Genomic DNA, 27,361 nt, shown 5'->3' on the forward strand with positions numbered 1-27,361 from the left:
TATATTTTTTGTTTAAGCAAGATAACCCCAATTCAACTCTGGTCATTATCACATTACGTAAACGAAAACCATGGAAGGTTTCTCTCTGAAGAACAGCTCAGCAAATTAAATTCTTACTCGCTCTATGGAGAAATCACTAATGTTCAATAAAAATGAGGTTTTTATCCCCAGAGAATTTTGGTGCGCAACAGCACGTTCTCAGTTTGTGAAAGAAAGACGTTTCCCTTTTGAATGTGGAGTTTTTTTGAAGCTATAAACCCAGCAACAGATCTAAGTTTGAGACGAAGAATTGTGACAGAACAGTAAAAGAACAAGCATTCAGATGTTTATAGTACTGTACTTTGTGAGTATAGTACAAGCAAGGATGAATATTATTTCTTTGTAATAAGAGGGTGGCCAGGATTGTGGTAGAATGTTATTGAAATGTTAATTTCAGTAATTCAATTCAGCAAGTGAAACGCATTATATAGTTTAATTATACACAGACTGATGTTTAATATACATTTCTATTAATTATGATGATTTTCCACTTACAGCTAATGAAAACACAACATTTAAGATTAGAACATTACATCAGACCAATTAATAAACATTGTTATGGAAATGTTAGCTTAATGAAAAGCATGTTTAATGCCATTCTAAAGGTTATTTACATACGAGCCTTATTGGACCGCATATTCTAATTTACTGAACAAGACTGTAGATCATGACTGCAACATCAGTTTGCACAATATGACCATCTTCTAAGCTTCATGAACTCATATTTTCCAAGTCAGTCATTTTAAGCCCTACAGATGTAGTCTCACTGAAGTAGATGCCCATATTTGAGACGGAGGACAGTTTCCAAAGAGCTCAAGACAGATGAGACAGTAGAGTGAAGAAAATTAGAGGTTTATTGCAACTTTAATTTTCTGAGCAAAATTCACAATATCTTTTATTCAGGTTCAAAACTGTGAGCAAAGAATTTTTTTTATTGATGAAATCATCATGCGTAATATTTTTACCATTACTTTGTGAAGATGGATCTTTTGCTAATATTTCAGGCATTATATTTTATATATAGCATATACTATGCTGGACAGAAACACTAAATGTCTTTTTTCTGGCTGTTGAACAACTCCTCAAGTTTAACTACTTACTACTACTACTTACTTTACTTAACTGCATTGTTCCTCATGAAAAACAGAACCGTCTCTAAGATGAACCATCTGTAATATGATTATGATACCGTGGTGCTACACTTTGAGACAACAGGGATTGAATTTAAAGCATCATGAGGAATCAAATGCCCAGGTTTGCAGTCCACTCCAAACTAGCCAGTGTCTGAACAACGAGGAGCACAATCCTGCTAAAAACGAAGGCAGCCCAGGCAGTCGGATTACATTGTCATCCTGCAAATATTTAGGAGCTCTTCCAAAAACACTCAACATTGTAACTGGCTCCAGAGTTCCCCTGGAGAGAGTCAGACTGTGTGGAGTGTTTGAGACGGAGGGGGAGGGGGGGGCAGACAAACACAGCGGCTCCTGCTTGGACAGCAACACGCTCCTCTCAGCTGGTCTACAGGAGGAGTGATTTACAACCGTCAGCGCCGCAGATCGCTGCTACACACAAACAGAAGCCGGCTTCAGCGAAACCAAATCAAACTGTGGGACACCAGAGAGGAGTCTCTCCAGACAGGTGTTGAACTCATTCATTGCCATTTACAAAAACGTGTCACCAAAATGGCGTTAAGATCAGCTTCGTCTCGAGCCGAAGCGAACTCGGCATCATGGAAGTTCGACAGGCTAAGCTAATGAAGGCAGAAGGCAGAGATAAAAGTGATTAGACACAAGCCGGCCCAAAGATAAATAAAACGGAAAACGTAAAATTTTAGAGAGACCATAAAGACTTGATCATCAAATAAAATCCACAATCCAAAATTACTCAGCTTTAGTGTAACTGGACTTCATTTAGTGCTTCGCTATGCCAGATTGCACTCATCGGGCCTCGTACAACGCAGAGATGTGGGAGTTGCCCTGTTTCTATAATCTGCATGCAGATAAGACATTTAGGCAGCTGGATGGGCTCTTGCTGCCCAAACCTGATACAGATATTCATCAAGATGCTGCAAAAAGATGGAAAATAAAAAAGCGATGAAAATGTGGGTTAATAATCACTGAAATATTCAGCAATAATATTGCAACCTTATGTTTTTTTCTAATACAGTGCAGCCCTATTATCTCCCAAGATACACATGGGAATCTCTAGGACTTCAAGGAACTGGAAGAAAGCAGACAGCTGACAGAAATAATTATTGCATTTGGGACATATAAATACAAAAAGCATATTCACTACACATAGGCCTGTCGCGATAAACGATAAATCAATTAATCGCACAATAAATTAAACCTATCGACCTCATTTTAATCATTGGCTTTATCGTCTCTTCCTGCCTTTTTTTTTCTGTTGACACTGAATGAAAAAAGGCTCAACTCCAGTCTCTCCACTGATCCTCCCTTCCCATTTCCTTAGTGTAATGTCAGCACACACTACACAAGTTGTCTGCCGACTGTCAGCCCATTTTCAAAACCTGAGAGATCACACATTAGCCAACAGAAATCCTAGGTATAACGGTTCAATCGGGTTCATCGTGCCGTGTGGCGTTTACAAGTCCAGTTAACTAATTTTAAAACCAGGCATTCATCAATGCTTTACTAGAATCTACCTGTGATGCAAGTGGCTGGAGTCAGCGTAAAGTCTTGACTGAATGAAAATCATTATAACCTATTTATGTCACGTTAACGAAGAACAGCTGAAAAGTCACCGGGTTTATCAACTGCGGTAGCAATTTGGCTCCAACTCCTCCCCTTGTCATTTCTATTCTTTCTCGAAATGTTGAATAAATATTAATGTTTCCACATATGATCTAAAATGTCCGCTGGACTTCAGGTTGCGCTGTGTCAGTTGTTGTCCTAATTTCCCCTCAGAAAGCACGGAGGAGAATCTGCGCTTTCTGATTGGCTACTTGTCACATTCAGTGTTAAGCTCCCAGTCGATTTAGATCGGAGCGACCACGACGATCTACATCACACTACAGGATGATCGGTTACAAAATCACCAGGGACAATCTCTGATCGCCCAATGTTCTAAGATTATCGTAAGGGGAAAATGGGGGCAAAAAAATTGTGTAGTGTGAACTATTGCATTAGGTAGTCGGATGTGCCCATCTTCATTTAAATCTAATGATTACTGAAGGGCAATATAGTATACAGACTTCATAATCTGTACTCTTTTGGTTGAATGCAGTATTTATTTCCACTTTGGCTTTATGTTTAGTTTTTATTCAAGTACATTTGTTAATGGAGACTGAGAATTCATTTTACTTTTGTTTTTGGTTGCTTTGTTAATTTAGTTCATCAGTTCCAGTGTTATGTGTTCTTTTGAAAATAAAGTGCATCCATCTATGGCAGGAAATCACATGCATTAGTCATTTCCATTAAATCAGTGTCAACTGGTCTTGAAACAATATTATTGTTTATGGCAATAATTTTTTAGACAATCGTTCAGCAAAATTTGTTATCGTGACAGGCCTAACTATACATGCAAAGTGCTTTTCTAAACTCCAGAGAGTAATGAACAGTGAATTACAAAGAAGATTAAAGGATAAGTTCCCTTAAGTTCTGAGATTCCCATTCACAATAACGGCTTCCACTGGAGGCGTATAGTTTCTTTACATCAGATTTAAATAAACTATAAAATACTCACCAATCTAGGCAACACTAACAGCAAAAGCTACCACTTAAAACTAACAAAACGGATCAGCTCAATCTTTTTGAGACCTAATATTGTAGTCCAATAGTCTTAGTCCATTATGATGCCTCAGAAAAGCTTTTCCACTGCATCAAGTCAACAGGACAGGCAATGTGACCGACTCTTATCCCAACCGCTTCACGCCCGGCTCCGAACAGCTGAGATGCTAACAGAACCACATCATCTGCAAACAAGCAAACCAGACATCTTTCTTTTCATGACTACACCTCAAGATTTTGTCCATGAACAGTGAAAACTAAATCTATTAGACCTTAGTGGGTTGGTACAGATGAAGGAATTTGCATGACTCGGCTGTACAAGTCAGACATTGTAACACCGGTATAAAACAACCTCAAACACCCACGATAAACATCTGGTCCACAGTTCCACGGTGATATATCAACATGTAGTCGATGAAATTCATTTAAAATGACATTGGTCCACCTTGATGTTTTAGATGTGTTGCAACTCCAAAAAAACAAAAACAAAAAGAGAATCCAAGTTGAGATTTCATAATTTGCCTAATATGAGATGCACACAGACTTGAGCTGGAGTCAAGTTGTTTTTAGGGGCGGAGGAAAGAGGCAATCTCTTCATGCCTGCTTTGAGGCAGGAGGCCTTAACCAGTACTTAAACTCTCCCACTTTCAGATCCGTCCTCAGTTTCTCCAGTCGGTAAAAATCTCCAAGTAAGGTCTTGAAGCAAGTTGTGCCGGTTCCAAAAACGAATCCACAGAAAAGCATATTTTGTTTCTTTGAATCATAATTTATAGCAAATCAAGGTCCAGCCTCCAGCTCATTCAACCCTAACTGGCATGTATGCCCTCCAGCAGTTCCATCAAAGCCTAAACATGAATTTTACACAAATGTGTCTGAAGCGAGGATGTGCCCGCACAGAGGCACAAACAGTATGAAGTGTCAATCATCTGTTGCCTCTAATTCCCCACTAACGAGACACTAATTGGAGAGCTTGCTGACATGACTGTCACGAGGAATACACTGATCCACAAACGCACCAGGTGTGTACTCTGCACGCACAAAGACAACAAAGCTTCATTCAAGTAATCGGAGAGATGAATCTCACTTTTTCTGCAGTGAAAGAAACTGAACCGTCTATCATGAGGAAGATGCGGCGCTCAAGTTCATTATAGGTAATGGGAAAACAAGATAATGAGGCTCCAAATATGAGCTTTTTTCCTTTAAATACGGAGCGCCAGATGAAAAGGAAGGCAGAAAATAGTCCGATTGGATTTGGGGTTTATTTATTTTATGCTTATGTAACAGTCATCGTACTCTGGTTAAAGGGTAGACCCCTCCCAGCTACGTCAGCAAATCTCCTTATGAGAGGGAGGAAATAAGAGCTCTTCATCAGCGTCGTTTCCGGCAGTTTTCTCCACAGGTAAGGCAAAGGATTAAAAGAAGGAGGAAACTCTGACCTCGCTGCCAGCTTGTTTTTCATTTTAAAATGAGGAAGGGGAAAAAAAAAAATCTCCCACACGTACAAACACACAAATCATCTCTTTTCCCTCATCTTAGCCTCGCTGTTGGCTGCAAAAAAAGGCCCTGCTGATGTTTCAGCCTTATTTATGCAAATCCCATTTTGCAGTTCAGTCAAAATAGAGTATTGGTCTCTCTTTCCAGTTCTATTTCTCTCCCACCCGCCCTCCGTCTGCTCGGCCTCCATCTCAAGAGCCGCCTCAGCCTATTATTTGTTTAGGGGCGATATCAGACACATTATTTCCACCTCTCCCCGCGGTTTTCTACAAGAATACACAAAACGAGCGGCCATCAGCGACGTTGTGAAGAAGCAGCAAACTGTCAATAGTAGAAAAACCACTGTGCGTCTTCACACAGCATCACAATTTGCACCCCGCTGGTGACTGCAAAAACTAAATCAGGAAAGCAATGGAAAATTTGGGAACACAACCTGTTGAAAAATCTCTTTTGGTTTTTAATGTCTAAAATTTTATCAGGATGATTCATCCGAACCCTAAAGAAATAAGAACCTGTCTAGACGTCTTGAATCGAATTTTGATTAGAAGCTACACACAGCAAAGCAGTAATTACTGATTTTTACTTTTCTATGACTCCATCAGAGTCAACTTTATTTTTTTAGTGACATCTATTTTATCCAATGCACTCCAGATGGCATGGATCCAATCAGATAGTCCAGTTGTATCCAAAAGAGATGGTCAATCACCGAGCTGATATTGTGCTGATGCCATGGTAACAGTCATTGATCCAGAGTCCCTGGTTTTGTGTTGCTGCAGATCATCTTTTGGCCGATTTTAGTCTACAGGGTTAAGCTTGTAGCCAAAAAGATAAAATTAAACTGTACATGGTAATCTCATAGATTTACAATTTCATATACAGATTTTGCTGTGTGTTTTGAGGAAACATTAAGAGCTTTTAAAGTTGTATCAGACATGAAATTAGCTTTAGGGAGTAAACAAGGTGGCTTTCAGAAATTTGCTGTATTATTCTTCTAAGTTTGTCATAAAATGTGCAAGAACTGGAAATGTCAAGAGCTTGAAGGAAGACATAGGGTCAAATATTTGCCATCTGTTAAGTACACAGAGCGGCTGTGCTTACAGTTAGCAATGCTAACCGTGCTAATCGCCCACAAAAGTCTTTAAAAACTGTGTAAAAGTGTCACTTTTACACATTTCTGACTTTGCTTCACAAATATCTTACAGCTCCTCTTTATTGGGCTGGTTTTGGTGCCACGTTTTCAGCCTGTTGCATTCACATGCTAACAATTAACACTTCACTGCAGGAAAACTGTTACCAAGTAATGTCACCGGAACCAGAGGCTTTCAAGGGAACAACACTGTATTTGTAATATATTACAAATATTTTACCGATATCAGTAATATCAATATTGCAAGCACTGCAATATTTATTGTTGAATGTGTTTAAGGCATCAGGCATTCACTTTTTTCTCTACTCAGAACCCCTACAAGTCTAGGCCTATACAAGTAGCCTAATAACTTGCTCAACAAAGTGTATTTTCAACTTACACCTGTAACTTGAAAATTTAAGCAAGTTAAACAAAATTTTAACCACAACTTCAAAGACTGGAAAACATTGAAAGGAAATCACTTAGGTTGTTGCCAACTGCCACTGGATGGAAGCCAAAATGTACATTTTTAGTGGATGAGATGATGAAGATGCCAAAAAATAGAGGTTAATAATTATAAAAGAAAAGAGTTAGGAAAATATAGGTTAATTATACTCAACCTTGTCATCACAACATTGAGAAATAATAACACAATTACATGTTTTCCTGATGTCACGCAGGCCTTGTTTCAACAGATATTCATGGGATAAGAGCCAAAAAAAAACTTAATTGAAGCAGCACACACCTGGAGACTTTAGTCATTAAAATACTCAAATCTTCTCCAGCGATCGGGTTAGGTTTAGTAATACAAAGAGATACAGAAACTCATTTTGAGTAACTAACTAACCTTTCAATCATGTCTTTGGGCTGTGACAGGAAGTTGGAATACCTGGGAAGAAGCCCCATGTTTGAATAGAGAAACCTGGCAACTCCATGCAGAGAGACCCCAGAGTGGGATTTAAACCAATAACCTTCAAGCTGAAAGGCAACAGTTCTACCAACCAATTGTAAATCATTATATACCAGATGTTGTATTATACTGAATTTCAAGTGCAATACCTTTAGCAGTGAAGTGCGTTTACTGAATCATTAGGGTCAATAATAAATTGAGGACATCCATGTTTTACTTGGGTCTTTATTGATAAACAAAAACCTGCAGTACAACTGGCTCTTCATGTCTCTGCTTGAGATGCAACAAAAGGCAGAACATGAGGCAATAACAAATGCAAATAAGGACTTGCTCAATGCTCAGAACAATGACATCGGTTAGACATCCATACCTCCCCCTCTGATTCAGGAAACACTCACCTGTTGAGGTGACTTCCTGAGAACACTATTTTAGCACGCCACACCCTGCATTAGCACTCATGATTAGCTCTCGGTGCACACAGAATGCGAGGAATGCCGCGTCGCTAAAGATAGAGCTTCAGCTTTTGATGTGATGCATCTTCCCTGTCAGAAACGACGACAGAGACTCAACTTCTAGAATCTACGACCGGTGTCCTGTCCCGACCGAAACCAGGTCATTCAAATATTTACCATGAACTCATAAACTTTTCCGCATTCTCCACGCTGAATAGCTTCAGCCTGAGAACAATAAATATGCAGCTCCTTCCTTCTCCTCCCAGGTTTTACCTTGACCCCGAATTGAATCGTTGGGACTAATCGCAGCCATTTCTGCTGATCCGCTCAGCGTTTCCTCACTCATCTTCACTTTTGGCTCCTCTGCTCTTCTGGTCAGCAGACGATGCCCCTCCGTCCCCAGGGAGGCGACATGTGTACACTGTCACATTCTGTCATATACAAACGTGCTGACAGAAGCCTCACCGTGTCCGTCACAAGAACGGAGGTGGCAATGCAAACAGGACGGGAGAGGGGTGCCACACAGATCTACTGCTCTGAGTGAGGGGAAAGAAGTGGGGGGTTGGGGGGGGTCATTAAACGACTCCCTCTCTTCACAGAGCGAGAGGGTGGGTGTCTGTGTCCCAGACGTGAACGCTCACACACACAGCTGAGTCACTAGTGACACATCTGCTAGCGTAAGCTGGGCAAGGTGCCATGTGTGGCCGCCAGCTCGAGCAGCAGGCCTAGCAATCGGCTCCCTGGCTCGCTCCGTCTAACACACACACACACACACTTCACCTCGCACTTCCATCTCTGCCCATCTGCCCTCCATCTCCTCAACAAGAGGTCTTTCTCACACAAGTACTCGATCTTCTAAAGGAAGTTAAACAATGAAACTGAAAGACCAGCAACTGTGTACCTCTGGTTGCAAAAAGGGGCGTAACATCGATAGAGAAATGTCAAATTCAGAATAAAGATAAGTATTTTACAATAATCTGAAAAGCATTATTAAATGTTGCTTAAAAACAAGAAAATCAATCAAAGAAACTTGCATAATTTGTGCTTCAATGACGGCGCTTATAACTTTGTCTTGTATTACATATCAATATGTCATGTGTTCTAGCTTTAGGACTAAGGATGGGCTTGTTAATGCCATCGGGGAATACAGATATTTAATTTGCAATGGTTTCAAAACTGCTAACACTTTCCACCATAACTCCTGCAGTTTAAAGTAGCAATGCACCAATGTGACTTTATTGGTAGACATATTTTTCTAGATACATTTTTCCTGAACACGCATTACATGCATTTTCCCCTTAATTTTTATCCAACATGACAAAGTGCAAGGAATACACTGCTAGTTGGAGCATTTACTTACCGAACTAAAATGGTTGCAGTTCTTAGTTTTGAGGCAATAAGAAATATTTGTTTCAGTAACTGGCCTGCTGATCATCGACCAGAACCAATCAATTAGTGCATCGCTATTAAAATGTCAGAATAAAATAAGACTACATAATTTTGGATGAGGTTCTTCTTTGTAGTTGATTTCACACCGTTTTTGCTGAGCTGCTTACTGCCACAAACAAAACGAATGTGTTGCGTGGCAATATTAATACCATTTTGTGCACTATGACTGTATTGAAACTACATACTGTGATCTTTTAAAATAAAAGGCAGGCTTATGCACTCACTGGCAGCTTAAAAAGTAAAAGTATCGTGTGAAGAATAAAGAAAAATAAAACAGCAAAATTCTTATATCTGGTTGATTGGTGCATGCTGGTGTAAAGCTTTTTTTTTTTTTTTTTAATCGAAGGCAAGAAAAAGTACAAAGTACAGAGTAATGCATCTCTTCTGCCTGCTACCATGTGTTGCTAGTAATCTGGCTGAACAGAGGCTACGACTAACTGGCAGCCATGACTGTCATGCAAGGTAACTTTTAAAACTTCATTTGGTGAGGTATGAGAGGAATATCTGCTTAGCAGCTGACTGCAGGCTAGCAGACAAAGCAAAAAATAGCTATCCAGCTAATATTAGTTTGCTATACTCTCTAAACAGCACAGCTGAAAGGAGTAATATTACAAAATCAATAAACTGCTTCAAAGCTTAGCAGATGTCTATTCTATAATTTTGCTTAAGCCTATGGTTGAAATTAAAATGCTAGACGGCATAAATCATTATGCAGCGTGGACCCAAGCCCAATCGCGGTTCAGTATTTGCAGATTCTGCTTTTGGATTTTTCTGGAAAATGCAACTGCACGTTAGTCACGGAAAACCCACCTATTTGTAGATTTTTTTCACATGGAGCATGTCTAAAACAGTCAAAAGAAAATACAGCTGTGGAGCTAAAACACCAATACCAAAATAACACTGCAACTTTACACAGTATTGTTTGCCAACTGAAAAGCAACCAATCCTGGAGATCCATTTAATTTGCTTGGTGCTGATTGGCTGTACCCCCAAGGAGGAGAGGACCACTGATGTGCCAAGACAGCTTCCAGTGTATTAATGCAAATTCAGGAATATTTGGTGTGTGACCAATTAAAACAGTTCGCTATAAGCCATAAGCTATAAGCTTTCTATGAAAGCCTGATATGACAAACCAAAAACTGAGCTAATGCCAACTTCTAGAAGCTAACCACAGGTGTGTGCAGCTAAGTCAGCAACAGATCTTCTGATGATTGCGCAACAAATCTGCACTCTATTACTTAACAATGCAGTTTTGTTCCTACAGAAAGTTCATATTTTCTGGTCAAACTATTGAGGAATTATAACAACCAGCAGCATATGGTGCATTTCTACGCTACGTTTCCTGAAAGCTTTCTCCATCACTTAATTTCCCAGAACTTTTTCATCCTTCAAGCTGTTTTTGTGATTTTGTGTCTGAAATACGAGCCACTAACATAGATTATATCCTCTGACACTGTGCAGGTGCTCCTTCTGAAGGAGTACTGCTATACTAGAAACGCAGATAATACCATAACGTGGTTAATAGTACAATCAGACAAAAACTATGTTATTTCAGTGACCTGACCTGCAGTGCTTAGCAGCTTATGTTCTTTACAGATGGAGAAAACTCCAGTCACTCTTTATCTTGCATCTTTTTAAAAAGCTTTTAAGCTGTAGGAAAGATGAAAGATTTTAGTGGTTTTGAAGCTGACTTTTTAAAACCTTGATATACCTTTATACTGGGAACCAGCTCACGTCACAGGCAGCTAATGATGATTCGGTCTAGGGAGTTCCTCATGCCGAAGAAACCGTAAACGCACAAAATATGCAAAGAGTTTAGAACCTGTCCAGCTGCCAATTAGCTCTCGGTTGCCTTTTTTGGTTCTAATAAGGCCAAGTGGTCCATTTGAGACCAGATAAATCTTTCAAAATTTTAAATGAAATGTCATCTTTGATTATTGTAAGTTTTCTACAGTTAGAAATGCTGGGACCAGCAAGATCTCCTGTTGAAAAGCTGATTCAGGATGTGAACATTGTCCCCTGCAAACAGCAGATACTGCAATGTAATTTGTGTATGACGCACAAATTTTCCCTACTGAGACCTTTCCCTACCTGTAGACCCCTAAAGAGAAACTCTGCTGCCCTCTGCAGAGACCCTCGCCTACCCTCCCTACCCTTAACGGTTCTCTCTGGTTCGTGACCCCCCCGCCCCTCTGGCCACACAGTCACTCCCACACTCTGGCCACATTCCTGCCCCGCTCATGCTGAGAGGACGTCTCCCTCTGACTACAAGCATTGTGGGAAGTCCCAACGGCAAGGCCTTTCAGAGGCCAAGCAGACCGTCGAGGTAGAATGTAGAAGACATCTGTTGGTTGCTGGTCATATAGAGAAGCATACAGCTACAAAAAAAAAAAGTTTTTGAGCATGAAAACCCAAAGGGAAGGTGAAGCAGCTGGTTTCATAACTGGTAAAAACATGTCTGACAGTTCAGGTTTCTCCACCAACATGCTCATCCATCACCAAAATATATTGTACTGAACAAATCTGTCACAAAAAGGCTAATTACACGACAGATTCCATTATTACACCACATAATTAGTAAATTAGCTCCAAGTCAGAGTGTTTTTATGACTAATGTCAGTTTACACTGAAGATCTCTCCAACTAAATGTACAACCAACATGCAGCTAGATGCACACATGCATGCCCACATGCAGCAGTACTCCGCTGTCCCAATAATGTCCGAGATGTAGTGAGGTTTATGGCAAGTGCTACTCCCATGAGTAACAGCTCGCTCATTTGCATTACTCTCCGAGCTTCTCTTAGACTCCTCCACTCTGCTTCCATAGCTACAAAACCTGTTTGCCCACAATGCTAATATGGTGCAAATGCACTGCTAAATGTACCAGGTTTACCAGGTAGAATTGGAACAACCGGCTCATTTATTCTGATGTCCCTGAATCCAAACATCGCTTTACACCCGTCCTCATCGGTTTGACTAATTCTGTCTCTCCATTAAATCTTTTCATGATGACTTGAAAGGAACCAAGTCTGCAAATCTAATATTTGCCATGATGGCTGCTTGAATGTACATATTTTTAGTTCACTACAAGACAAACACATTCAATTTGTTCGTATCAATCAGCAACTAAGCAAAAATGTCAACTTGTCCAAATTTGAAGCCACGCTAGAGCTATACGAAACTTGCTAATGAAGAAGAATAAATTGGACAGAGATCGGCTCTGGCACATCATCGGCAGGTCAAGTGTTGAAACAAAATTCACATTCACAATAGCGTAGGAAAAACATTTGCTATCGTAGCCGTTTGGTAACATAAAACTAGGGCTGGATGATATAAAACAGAATTCTTCAATCCAGTTCAGCAAACGGTTACCAACATCCCTGTCCCATCAAACCTTGAATGAATGAGTTCAGCATGTCATCAGGTTCTGCAGAGACGATTATGAGTCATTCATTTAATGCGTGTTGGAACAGAGATGCAGCAATAAGTTGCAAGACAGGGACTGTGAAGCACCGGAGTTGGAGAACTCCGACATCGCAAGGACAATGTTGGTTGGATTTAATCCACGTTTACCCTCTGTTCTCCTCCGTCTTTTTCCATCATCTTTCCCGTCTTTGAGTTTTAGGATAGACCTGAAAAATTCCCACATGACGATACAAAACCATAAATATAAAAAGTTTGGTTCTTCAGTGAGTGGTGTACACAGCATAGACCACATACCATATACAAACGTATTACCCTAACAAGCTTTCAGATGCCTGCCAGAAAATCTCGCAAAACCTCTCAAGATTAAACGCGAGTTCAGACGAAACATGGCCGACAAAGAAGAAGTAATGGCGACAGAGGAAAAAAACAAAACAAAGACTTTTCTGATGTCCACAAGTCTTTCCGGTGAGTCATGGCAACCATTTTGATATTCTGCGTTTTGGATTCCACTTCATATTTTGGCCACATTCAACAGGTTGCACTCTTGTTTGTCTACTGAACACAAAAAGTGAGTCAATATTGGTTCAAGACCATCAAATATGTTGAATATTCCTAATTTGAGGATGGAGCGGTCCCCACCGCTCCACCGAGCGATGTCGATCACTCTGAACACACCACACACATCAGGAATATCGCAGAAGATTACTTGGAGTTATCACCATAAGCAGGGCGTCCTCAACATTGTTGAAATAGAAAGATTGTGCTAAAATTACTTTGCTGTACAAACCAGACTTAGTTTGGTAAATTTGCTAAGAGTCCTTAGTTTGCTTGCATTATCGTCATGATTGTCTGTAAGCACCATCTGCTAATGCCTGAATATTTTCTGGTAAGCAGTAAAACACACCAACTAGTCCTGCAAGCTGAGTTCACCCGTTGAACTTCGCTTGTTATTAAAAATCCAATTTAAAATTTTCAGCAAATCATTGATTTAATCAAACAAATCCCTCATCAGGAAACCTCAAAGAACGGAAAGGGACTCATTTCCAGTGGATTGGCCTCAATTTACACCATTAACACAGAACTCAATACTAAGCCCTTTGATTCATACGACGTATAGAAACTTTATGATAAACAGAAACTGAGGTTTAATAGGAACAAGACGAGATCTGGCTCAAAAAGCATTTATTTTAAATATATTTGGCATAAATCCCTCAAATGTTTTTCTAAAACGTTATTCCTATTTTTTTTCCTTTCATTATAGCCATGACAATTAAATCTTCAGCATTTTAATGCCAGCTAAAGAGCGCCTAAGCTTAACTAATTGCCTATTTTGTCTATCAGGCATTCAAAGTTGATCAGAATCCCAGCTATAGCAGCCGGTTAGCTCCAGCAGACAGCACCTCTACCGCCGCAGACCCCTCCTCTGGGGGCTCTCTGTCTGCGTCAGGAATGTCAATCACAGCAGAGAAACATGAAAACGGATGGACTGGTTCACTCTGACTCAGCGGACACATCCCTGAGGATCTTGTATGGGCAACAGTCTCCCACCCTCTCCTCCCCTCCACCCCCCTACAAACACACACACACACACACACACACACACACACACACACACACAAGAGCATGACCTCGTACACCAAAAGATATGAAATGCAGCCAGTAAGAGAAGAAAGCAAACACATTTATACTGCATTTCCCAGCAGCTGCTGTATGTCATCCTATAAGATTTTTTTTTTGTCACCAATTCTTGGTTTGGTTTGCTTTGTTTTTATTGTTACGATTATTGCAAAACTCTAAAGTTATCAATCTCCAGTACTTTAAGCTAAAACGCATCAAAAATGAATGAAAATCACACTTAGGAACGGGCCCCGTCGCAATGAGCAGTAAATCAATTAATCGCATGATAAATTAAAATGAGCTCAATCATTTCCATTTGCATGATTTATCGTTTTTCTCTCTTTCTACCAAAAATGGGATGACAAAAGTCTTCATTCTGGCACACTGGTCTAAACTAGTCCTTTCTTTGAAGAACAGGTTGGTTCATAAAGCCTTTATGATTCATTTTATTAGTCGTTTCTGTTTTGTTGATTTATTTTGGGCATTTAAAATGTCTTGCAATGTTAAACATTCAATAGAATTTAAAGTTCTATTGATCTTTGAGAATAGTATAATTACCATTATGTTACTTGAAAATGGTCTCAGAAAAACAATATTATTTATTGCAATTTATCGTCCAGCAGAATTTATCGTGACAGGCCGACTTAGGAACACGATCATCACATTTAAGTAATTAATTTGTCATTTCAGGTAACTGAACGCATTTAAAATAGTCAATTTTACCAGTAATCAATCAAGCACGGGCTAACTATTGTTATCAAGGTATACTAAGATATCTAAAAGGTTATAATGTCAAAAACAGCTATGATTTATCTTTAAATACCTTACCTGAGGTTTACAGTATACATGTTAAGTACATAGTTATCAGGAAAATATGCAATGCTTTAGGTTTATTACTGCAAATACACACCCAAAACAGTGTGTCTTTTATAGAGACAGATTAGTGCCAACGCTAGCTGGTAATGTCAAAAACTAAGTGGGTGGAGCCCCTACTGCTCCCCTGTAACAAACCAGAGTGTTGCCACATGCTTGCTGAGGAGGAGCGACTCCTCCAAACTCAATGACTCGTCGCAATCAGCTGGGCAGTCAAACATGGAAAACCTTTTACCAACTGGCATTATAAACTGAATTTGACTGCAGTGTATTACAACGAGGATTAAATTGGGATACATGCAATTCAGTTTGAGTCCGTATATATTATCGGGTTGCTATGATTGATCCGATTACCCGTTTCTAGATATGAAATGACCCCTTCATCAAAGTGTGAATCAGTGCCATTATCAAACAGAAATGGTGAATTTGAGCTGGAAAACAACAAGATAAATAACGCAAGTTCATTATTTTGTAACCTTTTCAGCTCAACTTCATGCCACTTAGCTTCACATAGGCGGCATTTGTGTCCCGTCTCTCGTTTGTCTCAGGGTGTGATCTGATTACAAGCGGGCAGCACTAAATACAGACATGAACACACTCCAGATGGATTCAGTACGCCTTGGAATCTAATCGCTGGATAATAAAATGAACAGTGGTTTACCAGAGGGCTTTTCTTTTTTTGTTTCACTCATTGTAAGGAGTTTATTACAGTGACCGTGTTGTAAAATGCTGTGTCAAACATCCCAACAATCTGAAGTTTCACGTGGTTGACACACAATTTTAAAATCTGAGTCCCCAAAATTTTTAATACAAGTTAAATACAGAAGAATGCTGAACAAAGTCCTGCAGAGCAGCCCCTATTTCACCTCTTGCTGTGCACTGCCAGTCAGCTGGATAAAACAAAGCCACAGAACTACAGCTGGAACATACAGGAAAGACGGAGTCGAATGTTTAGAAACATGACCGGTCACCAAAAAAAAAAAAAAAAAAAACTCATGGCTGCTGCATCTATGACTCACATTCATGAAATGCTGCTTTAAAAGTTGGCAAGCTACAAGAGGCGTGCATGTTCTGCAGCTGACTGCAGGCTCTGCCCAAGCAGACAGTCTCACTAATTAGCTGGCTTATGTTACTTTATTAAAAAAAAGGGTATAATATTTCACACAATAAGCATGTGCACTTAAAATTTACCACCAAACTGAGCAGACTTTAATTTATACATTTCTGATATGTACACATTAGTGATAACAATGGTAACTAGAATAAGGAATACAGTTTTAGCTGAACAATTCATAACAATATCAATGTGTACAATGACTGCTTGGATACAATATTTTGAAGGTGCTATGTATTGAATTTCTGCCTTCAGATAAGATCTCTGGCCACTAAGATGAACTTTTACTTACCATGTAGCTACAACTAACATAGATCTTACAAGAGAAAGAATGAGGGAGGATTTGTGACGATGGAATAGATACAAACGCAGAGAAAATGTGGGTTGGTTGCAATAGTCTTCACAACCTTTAATAAAAGTATGACAATATTGTGCATTTATAAATTGCATAGTCTTATTTTTGCAGTATCAGGAACAATTGTTTTAATTTAAACCAACAAAAATGGGATATTTTTACTGTAGCTTGTCATTAGGGAGAATCGAATCAACCAAAAGAAAGTAAATCATGAAAATCTGATATCGGAGATCATATTTGTAGGAAGTCTACACTTTATGTTACAGCTAAAAACAATTTACAGTGCCAACCAGCAGTGCTTTGAAACGCCATACGAGATTATAGTTTTGTAATGCGACTATTTTATAACAAGAAGAACAATTTGTTAATTAAATTTGTCTGGGAAACACAAGTATGAGATCTGGCTATTGTTCAGCATCATTTTAACGCCAAGCTGTATTTTTATTTGTCCTGGGGGAATCCTTCATAATTACTCCAGCACAACAGCTAATGCGGATGAATTAAAATCACTAATGAATTGTGAATGAACCTCTTAGTCAAAGACTCAGGTACACGGAGAACTGATATGTTCTCTTAATGGAAACACTTTAAAGTTTCTGAGACTACCACAGCAAAACAACAATAATGCAGCGGAGTGGAAATAAACATTTGAAGCAATAGACAACCAGTCGCGATGGGGCCTAATCTGCTGTGCGGCTCTGGAGGGGACCGGCAACACCCCCGCTACTGGCTACACAAGCAAAAAAAAAAAAAAAAAAAAAAAAGAGGAGGACTGACTCCCTGACACGGCCCTCCACGTCAGATGCAAAACAAACCCGGCGAGTTTTAATTAGAAAACCCATGAAGCAAACAAATGCATGGAAACTTGAGAAGCCAATACACAGAGGAAAAAATAAATCTTTGCTGCTACACATCGATATCCATTTCCCAGAGTCCTTCACCCCGCTGTGGTTTTTGGTTAACACTCTTCTGGATTAGATGGCAGATAAACAGAGAGCGCGGCGTTCTCGGGGAGAGCATCTCGACCGTGTTTTGTCCACCAGCAACACGCCCCGATAACACACCAAGACCAAAGACGGCCCCGGACAGTCCAGACCGCTGAGGAAATTCACCTTCAAAACCCACTCCACAGCTCAAAGATCTCCTAATCAGAATGCAGGCACCTTCTTAGATAAATGTCAAAGAGATAATGACCAGCGTTAGGAAGGGCACATGTCTGGCTTGTTCCTGCTGCAGCACAGCAGCCGTAAGCTGTCAGTTTATGGCACCAGTTGGACTTTGAAAGCAAGGTTTGTTTCCATGGCAGTTGTGAACGCATTAAAATAGAAAATCATGCGTTTTATTCTTGATTATTTAGCTTTTCTGTTATTCATTTAAAAACAACAACAACAAAAAAAACAACTCTCTTGACTGCCTTCAAACTCAGCTGCATGACATTTAAGCTTTTATTCCTCTACAACATGGTTGTGTCTCATCTTGTGCTTGCTGCGTAGCAACGAAAGCAACGAGGATAACATTTACGCTTTGCCTCGAATGCACACATTCCTGAGAACATGAGGAAGACGTGCAAACAAAAAACCTGCATGATAAAGTGGAAAACAAAAGAGAGGGTGGGGGGCGGGGGGGTAAAAATAAAATAAAAAATATCCCAAAGTCAAACTGGGTTACCTCAGAAGCCCCCCTGCCCTTTCAGCAGGGCCTCATATGGAGAACCAGGCCTCAGGTCCCCTGGGCACTGATGTCTGCTCTCCACTCGACTCCTCCCAGTCAGCCGCGGAGGCTGTCGCGCAGGAACCTGGCCCGCTCAGGACAACCTACAGCCACAAGTCATTCACACCTGGAACAGAAGGGAGGGAACTTTGCTCATTGGGTGAAGCGCAAACAAGGAAACGGCAAGGAAAAGCACTCCGTCGCTCATGTTGACAAGACCAGCGCGTAGTAAACACATAACCAGAGCACAGCTGGGTTCTTTGGGGACTACAGTAACCCAGGCACTCATTTATACTTCACTTATCGACCAGTGTGTACATTAGAAATCGCAGAAACGCTGGTGTTACTCCGAGAGGAGAGAGAAACCGATTTCTAAGATGTCGAGGCATGCATTGTAAAAGGAAATTCGACACACTAAGGTTGTGACAAGATCTTGTGATATTAAAACGTTGCAACATTTTTCGTTGAGGTGTAGGTGCGAGTTGGATGCATTTGACATGGCTTCATCTGATGAAGTTGTGGCAGAAGATGCTCCAACTGCTCGAGTCATTTGCTTGGCAGTATTTTGAGTTTCCAGTTGGAACTATTAATGGCGACAAAGAGGCAGACAAGACAATCAATATGCAAGCACTGCAAGTTGTTCAGACACTACGAGGCAGAAAGCATCGCTATAACAACCAATGGCTACATGACTCGAGGTACGTTGATCTATATCACAATCGTCGCGCGTGCTACCATTAGCAACTGGGAAATTGGAAATGTTGTACTGCAGACCATGCACAGGTGAAGAACTGCCATAAGGTTTGAAGAGATATAAAGTAACCCGAAAAAGACAGAAATCGGTATCAGTTTGTTGAGTTTGTGGCAAAAATCACTAAAAATACAGAGTAGAGACATTTTTGCACTCCAAATTTGATTTTTTTTAAGTTTTCTTGAAACCAATATAAAGATCACACACACCCATACTGCACAAATTAGCTGGTGACCAGGACTGGATGATTTTCAGCTTAATCGACCATGACCAGTGACCTGCTGGAAACCAGAACTGAATAATATATCAAATCGCAGCTTCAATATATGCAATATTTGATAGTTTATAGTGCTACAGATTGAAACTCTGCATGATAATATCACCAGTTTGGTGGGCTTTTACCATCTTGTATGTCCAGAAATAGATTTTGGAGACCAAGAGGGTAAGGCTCAAGGAGAGTAGGGGGAGCATCATTATGATGGACTAATGGTAACTTGTACCTTAATCATAATGTTTTTAATCATGAAAGGCGTTAAACATAATATTGGAGGAAAACTACATTATGTTCTTCAAAGGCATGTCCGTTTCTTCAGGCTGCTACAAGAGACCGCTGGCTTTGGTAGGTGTTGGTCATTTAGCTCAGTCACCATTTTAGATATTTGTGGTTTTTGTCTTCTTACCCGAAAAAAAAAAAGAGGTACAGAAAAACAAAAACTGCAAAAGCAACCATCTGCCACAGGACATCACATCGCACCTTCCTTAGGGACGTTTTGTCAGATTGGTGAGGGGGCGAATTAGCTCAAAGCTGATTTCAGTAGATCTTGAGAAGACTCAATGGAGTACGGAGACATTGTTGTGTTATTCTCCCGAGCTTTCAGACGCAGTTACTGAAGATGCTGGATTTAGAAACGTTGGCAAGATGGTTTTAAATGTCAACTGTAAATCATTTTTGCTTTTGTTTTGAATTAGCAAAACATGGTATTAAAGGGAAACTACTAGATGTCACATCGTCTCTGCTTCAGTATAAGCAGGCCAAAAGCTTTACAGTAACAAAAGACTGGAAATCAAACAAATCTCTGATTGGTGCATCTCTAAGCCTACTTTACCTGCTTTGACAACTAATGATTTAAAGAAATTTATCATAACCTATTACTCATAGCTTAACAAAGGACATGCGACTTAAATTAATAATATTAACCAGCAGAAAGTAGCTCAGAGTTGTTTCGCATTAGTCTAATTTGTCAACTGGTTCAAATGGAGATCAGATCCAAAATTAATGAAATGGGGCAAATGCAGCGTTTTCAAAAATTATACAATCAAATTACATCATGTGAAATTTTAGCATTTTGTGACCTTATCATATAAAAAGACTTAAAAAAAAAAAACTGACCCAATGCCATCAGACAGCACCGCTGCCCAGCAGTTGACGAGACCAGGATCCTAAAACAGGAAGCTTTGCTGCTCAGATTCAGCAAACACAGAACCTGCTTCAAAACTGGCTTTGGACCAAACTCTGAACCCTTCACACCCTGCACTCTGAGTGAGACAAACAGGTCAGCAAGTCAAAAGCCCACTCTCAGAAATGGTTTTATGTGCAAATGCACCAACCAGGCTTTTTAGAGTCGACACTCATTTCCCGTGTTCTTTGAGATCTGTGGCTAGGAAGCTAGGAATTGTTAGCTTTGATACAAATAAATAAAGGGGTGAAGGATGATTTTTCAATATTTGACTTGCCCATCACTGATCAGAACCCATCAGGGAAAGCTGGCTGATCAATTAGTGCAAGGTATATTAATATCATCATGCTTCAGCTGCTTGACTGGTGGTTATACAAATGGCTCCACCATCCTCTCAAAAAGAGTTTTTTACTGTATTTTCTACTGCAGGATTCCATTTTGAGGATTTCAGATGATAAAGTAAACACAAAAAAATAGCACGTTGCTTAATTTTATAATGTAAATAGAACATCTTTTTGTTTCAGATGAGAATATTATCTGTTGCCGTTTTACAAGATGATGCGCTCCACAGTAAAATATATTTTGGTGAAAAAAAATGGACTTAAACGCTCATCGAAGCTCATTGTTGAAGAGTTCATGTCAATATCCAACAACATAATTTGAAATTAAGAATTTTCTTGTTATTTAGGTCATCATTTGAGAAGTTTCAACTAGGCCTGTAGTGATAGACGATAAATCAATTAATCGCACGATAAATTAAACCCATCGACCTAATTTTAATTATCTGCTTTATCGTCTCTTCCTGCCTTTTATTCTGTTGCCGACACAGAATGAAAAAAGGCTCAACTCCGGTGCTCTCCACTGACTCCTCATTTCCTTCAGCGCACACTACACGAGTTGTCGGCCGATTGTCGGCCCATAATTTCAAAACGTGAGAGACACATTAGCCGACAGAAATCCTAGGTATAACGGTTCGATCGGGTTTGTCGTGCCGTGTGGTGTCCAGCCACATGGGCACAAAATAATGGCTACAAGTCCAGTTAATCAATTTTAAAATCAGGCATTAATCAACGCTTTACTATAATCTACCTGTGACGCATGTGGCTGAAAATCATTATTTATAATCTATTTGTCACGTTAACGAAAAGTTACCGGGTTTATCAAATGCAGTAGCAATTTGACGCCAACTCCTCTTCTTGTCATTTCTATATTCTTTGCACGAAATGTTGAACATTAATGTTTCCACATATCATCTCCGATGTCCGCTGGACTTCGGGTTGCGCCCTGTCAGCTGCTTGGGATTCCCCTCCGTAATTTTTCCTCAGAAAGCAGTAAGAGAATCCGCGCTTTCCGATTGGTTACCTGTCACATTCAGCGTTAACGCTCCCAGACGAGGAAAACCCGATTTAGAGCGGAGCAGCCACGACGATCCACCGTAACACACCATACACTGCAGAATTATCGTTTACGAAATCACCAGCGACAATCTTAGATCGGCCAACGTTCTAAGATTGTCATAAGGGGAAAGTAGGGGCAAAAAATCGTCTAGTGTGAACTATTGCATTAGGTGGCCAGATGTGTCCATCTTCTCCATTTAAATCTAGTGATTACTGAAGGGCAATAAAGTATACAGACTTCATAATCTGGATTCTTTTGGTTGAATGCAGTATTTATTTCCACTTTGGCTTTATGTTTAGTTTTTATTCAAGTACGTTTGTTAATGGAGACTGAGAATCCATTTTATTTTTGGTTGTTTTGTTAATTTAGTTTATTAGTTCCAATGTTATGTGTTCTTTTGAAAATAAAGTGCATCTATGGCAGGAAATTGCATGCATTATTAGTCATTTCCATTAAATCGGTGTTAAAAAGTCATGAAACAATATCATTTATCGCAATAATTTTTCAACAATTAATCGCTCAGCAAAAATTTGTTATCGTGACAGACCTAGTTTCAACATAAATGGAGGGACATAAATGGACAGATTGCCGTTTTAGATAAATTTGTAATTTCTGCTGTTTGCATGGGTAGTATTTTAATAAATCAGAAAATCAAAAGCATCTGTTCAACATTAAACTCAATTTTATTAAGCGAAAACAAAGTAAATCAAGGTATGTCCTAGTAGTTGATATTTTACACCGGTGTATATTTACATGTAAACAGTGGGTTGCTGGTTCAAACCCCAGTTTTCAGTCTCAGCCGTTGTGTCATTGGGCAAGACATTTCACCCACCTTGCCTGCTAGTGGTGGTCAGAGTGGCACTTTACGACAGGCTGCCCAAGGGCAGCTGTGGCTACCATGTAGCTTACGACCGTCAGTGTGTAAATGACTGAAAGTAACGTAAAGTGCTTTGGAGTCCTCTGGACTTGAGACTATGCATTTTACACATTTTTTCCAATGCCGTTTGCCGAAAAATAAAGGGGAAGGAAAAATATTTTAAGACTTTTTGTATTAAGTAAGTGAACTGAAACCACAGGAGAGTCTTGTAGGTTCTTCTCTTATTCATGGGTCAAATAAACAATGTAATGACAGATCACATACTTTGTTATATGTAAAGGTAATAGTATTAGATAAATATGGGAACTGCAAAATTATTTGTCACCTCACCATATGTTTATTAATTTCAAAAGGGAATGGAAATACTTGATGTTGGTCAGTGGGTGAAAAGTACTGAAAACAGTGGGAGAACTAAGCTTTATTTAATGAATGGTAAAAAAAAATGTTTTACCTGCTCAATTAATGCATCTCAAGTTTCATGGTGCTACAGAGAAATTCTCATCTTTTCAATCCTGTTAGCAGAAAATTCTCAATATATAGATGAGACTTTCTAAAAACAGTTTGTGAACTTTTAGATTCTAACTGGGTTTGTACCATATGAAGACTTTCTTCATCATAATAAAGGAAATAAATGTGAATTTGGATGTATTAAAGGACTATTAATTACAGCTATCACTTAGATAAAATGTATCCTAAAAATGAAAGGTAGAACATTAATCAAAGACTAAGTGTTTTGTAGAAATATCCGAAATATTTTTGATATTAAGCACTTTTTGTGGTGTCAGGAAGTTTTTGTAAACTGAGGGACATAAAACACCCCAAAATGTCAGTTTTTAAAGCGCTTTTACCCCCTTTAAGTTCATGGTCTGAAGTGAAAATTATCCTTTTGCTCTTTCCGATAAAATTGATTGCTTTGACCTATAAATCTAGAAAAGACAGCTTGCAACAGTTTTTTTTTTTATTTAACAGCAAATGATAGCATCCGTTTCTCACTTTTATCCATTTTTTTTCTTATTTAGCTCAAGAAAGTGGGTAAAGTGGGTTTGTGCATTTGTGGAACAGAAATAATGGGAGTGGGATCAGTAATTAGCCTACAAATCTAGGAAAAAAATTGGTCGATGCCAACTTAGTAGCTTTTTGAAGCTACTAAGTAAATCTCAAAGCCATTTTGGGAGCAAATCAAGGATAGCAAGTAAGTGAACTAACAAACCAACAAAGGACCTGTAGATTCTCCTCCCACTCATGGATCAAGTTAAATAAGACATTCTTTGTCAAAGTCAGCCAAGATAACACAGGACAATGCCACAAGTTGCTCACAAACGGGTCCTACTCGAGGAAGTCCTTAAAAAAAATATGCATCTCCCAAACTCTGCAACTAAACCTCCTCCTCACACAACTGCAGCGACTCGGGCTTTTTTCCCCCTCTCCTGAAATCTCAGCGCCTCACTGGACAACTCTTGGCGGACAAAGTAATTCCATGGCGCTTGAAACTCCAGGAACTTTTTTTTTTTTTTTTTTCCTTTTTCCTAAAAGAAGTTGTTCCTGTTTCGCCAGAGAACTGGTGGAGGTGGTGCGGGGGGGGGGGGGGAAGGGAGGACTTCAGCGCTCACATTCATGGAGCCTCGGCCAGCGCAAACAAAGTCTTCCCCCGAAGAGGGAGGCAGTGGACGGCTGATGAGAGCGAGAACAAACGACAACAAGCACACCAAAAAACACGTCCTAAATGAGACTCATCCTGGGGGGCTTTTTGTCGGATAATAAAAGGACAACTCAAAGCCCGCCTTGGGTAAACCTTCATTCTCCCCCCCCTCCCTCAAGTTGTGTTCAGATCCGTTAACAATGTAACAATTAAATCGCTCGGCAGATGATAGGGGCTGGCCGACACAATCACAAGCCGAGGCCTGTAATCTCGTTACCCGTTTATAAATCATATGAAACACATTTCAGACACATGAAATACAATACCGACGGCGTGGAGCTCCTGAAGAATGCAGAACATGCATGCTGCATTGTGTCCCTTTTTCCATTTTCACGAAGCACGGGCGGTCCTCCGGTGTGATAATGGGGGTAAAAACCAATATTTCTCCGCGGGTTTCACACCACGCCGAAAACATCGTGAATAATCCGCTTCTGTTGCGCCGCAAAAACCGTCATTTGCGAGCCGAAAAAAAAGAGAAAGAGTAAGGGAGGAGGCGGGGGGGTTAGCTCGCCGTGTGAGCGAGGCCAAGACGCGACGTGTGGGTTTAGCTAGCCAGCCAGTCAGCAGCCCCAGCCAGCCAGCCAGCCTTCGGGGACAGAGGCAGAGAAGAACGGATACCGGAGTGTGATGTCCCCGGGAGGAGGACCCGCGTGTGCCCGTTGCCAGGAGGCGAGCCGCGGCGGCGACACTCTCCAGCTGCACGGAGAACAAAACAAGGGAAGCACTCACCTGGGATGTTAGCTCAGGCTCCGTTTTCCTCCACTTTACATCGCAAACATTATCAAATCACAACATTATCACGGTAACATTATAGAATAGAAATATGTCTTCCCCCCTTTTTCGCTTTCCAGTGGTCCTACTCCATTACATCCCAGTCAAGATTTCCTCTCGCCTCCCCCTCCGTTCCTGCGAGATGGTTCAGTCCAAATTCTAAGTAGCAATTCTAGGTCAGGTCTGTGTGCCAGTGAGAATGTTACTGTCGGACAGCAGCAAATGTCCACTTCCATGTGACACAGTCAACACTGTAAATACATACAGTCACTTACAACATGCGTGTGTTTTTATCCGGCGTCAGATTTACAATAAGTTACCTCAAACCTCTCCATATGAAGGAATGTAGGGAAAGTTAGGGATGTAACTTGTTGTGGAAGTTTTCAAACTGTCTCGTCGTATTAGTACGTGAAATATTTTTGAAGCGATATTTACAGGTGTGTCTTAATTGTAATGTAATTTAAAAGGTATCTATAATATATTGCGGGAATTCAATCGAAAAAGTGAAGCTGACATTCATTACATGTAGAATGATATATTTCAGACTTTTATTTGGGGAATTGTTATGATTGTGGCAAACAGACAGTGAAAATTAAAAAGAATAATGACTTGATCAAAAGAATATCACTAAGAGGGCAAAAAGAAGCTTCAACCTCCAAATAAAAACCTGGCTCCTCCCACACTGTTTGCCAACAGAACGTTGTGTGGAAGGAAAACCTGTGTTGAAAAAGGTGCACAAGCAACAGGAAAACATTTAGCCTTGAGGAAAAAGTCCTTGTTTAGCTCATTAAGTCTTTTATTTTATCATTGCTGCCGTTTAAATGCCACCATTTTTTTCTTCTGTATAGTACATTGTGTTGCTCTTATTTAAATTTCTCTATAAATAAAAGGTTGATCATAATTTGGTTTTGAAGTAAAGCCCGTTCAAGAGCTGAAGAGTTATACACAGCTAGAGTCATGTTTTCAAAAGCCACCAGATAGAGATGTTGCAGGACATTTATTTATTTTATGAATATTTGAGCACAAGTATCAATGTAAACATGCAATAATTAGCACTTCTTCTCAATTACTCTCTTATAACAGTTCCATGCATAACAATTATACAGGAAATACTCAACAGGAGATCACACAGATGATTTATAGACCTCAGTAATCAGATACAATGTTTAGCCTGTAGTTCTGATGGGCTTTTATCTATCAAACCAGATACTGATCAAACTGCTCTTAGACCAGACACAATGTCAGTGGAATCTTACCTGGGCAAAGGGGAAAAATATTAGATATTTGCTCGAAAGCGCCCTTTTCTAAAGAAGGAAACTTTGACATTACATGCAAAAATCAAGGAGCAAAATGGGAGCAATGCACACCCAGAGTTTCTTGAAATCCAGTTGAAAGGTTTTAAAGTCAGTGATGTTTTGGGGAATCATCATAGTGTTGATCCACTGTCTTATCAATCTTACCGTCAGCACAGCTGTCTTCCAGGAAATTTTAGAGAACCTTATGCTTCCCTCTGCTGACAAGATTCATGGAAAGACTGCTTTTTCTTCAGCTGGACTTTGCTCTTGCTCATACTGCTAGAAACACCAATGTAAGGGTCATGGTATCACAGCTTGATAAGTCAGCACCTAAACGTCTCAGACAAATGACGTACTATTGTCAAGGGAAGATGAGAGACACTAGACCAGCTTTTCTCAATTCTGGTCCTCACACACCCACCCCTCACCTGCCTGTTTTAGGCATTTCCCTTCTGCCACACACCTGGATTGAATATTTTGGTGATTAACAGGCCTCTGCAGTACTTGATGGTCATGCAATCATTTGAATCAGCTGTTCTGGAGTAGAGGCACATCTAAAACATGCAGAGCAGGGGGGCATGAGGACCGGAATTGAGAAGCACTGCACTAGACCCAACACTGCAGGAAAACTGGAGGTTGCTATTAAAACAACTGGGCTTCTTCTACATCAGCAGAATCACAAAATTATCACATCCATGCCACACTGCACTGATGCAGAAATGCATGCATATGGTTCTGAAATTCTTTTATAACAAACACAATCTTTTTCCATTTCCAATATTGTGTCATGAAAACAATT

At 39.9% G+C, this 27,361-nt stretch overlaps 1 protein-coding gene across 6 annotated transcripts in view; it reads right to left on the reverse strand.

Annotated features, from left to right (window-relative positions):
* The window catches only part of bcl9 (BCL9 transcription coactivator), a 40,324-nt gene extending 13,318 nt beyond the window's left edge, over positions 1 to 27,006 (reverse strand). The window contains exons 1-2 of one of the 6 annotated variants that reach the window (XM_088016291.1): positions 26,728 to 27,006; positions 18,273 to 18,441 (exon numbers count right to left, since the gene is read on the reverse strand). Coding sequence is in view for 1 of the 6 variants with exons in the window: in XM_014993890.2 (XP_014849376.2) it covers positions 24,763 to 24,807 (45 nt within the window). In the remaining 5 variants the exon portion in view is untranslated. Of the gene's footprint in view, positions 1 to 18,272; positions 18,442 to 24,762; positions 25,186 to 25,225; positions 25,411 to 26,727 lie in introns of those variants that run through there. The other 5 variants (XM_088016294.1, XM_088016298.1, XM_088016299.1 and 2 more) reach the window with 5 other exon arrangements.
* Between the last annotated feature and the right edge of the window lie 355 nt (positions 27,007 to 27,361).

This window comes from Poecilia mexicana, unplaced genomic scaffold (assembly GCF_051168715.1).
Source record: "Poecilia mexicana isolate PSO_F unplaced genomic scaffold, ASM5116871v1 scaffold_2, whole genome shotgun sequence".
Taxonomy (NCBI): domain Eukaryota; kingdom Metazoa; phylum Chordata; class Actinopteri; order Cyprinodontiformes; family Poeciliidae; genus Poecilia; species Poecilia mexicana.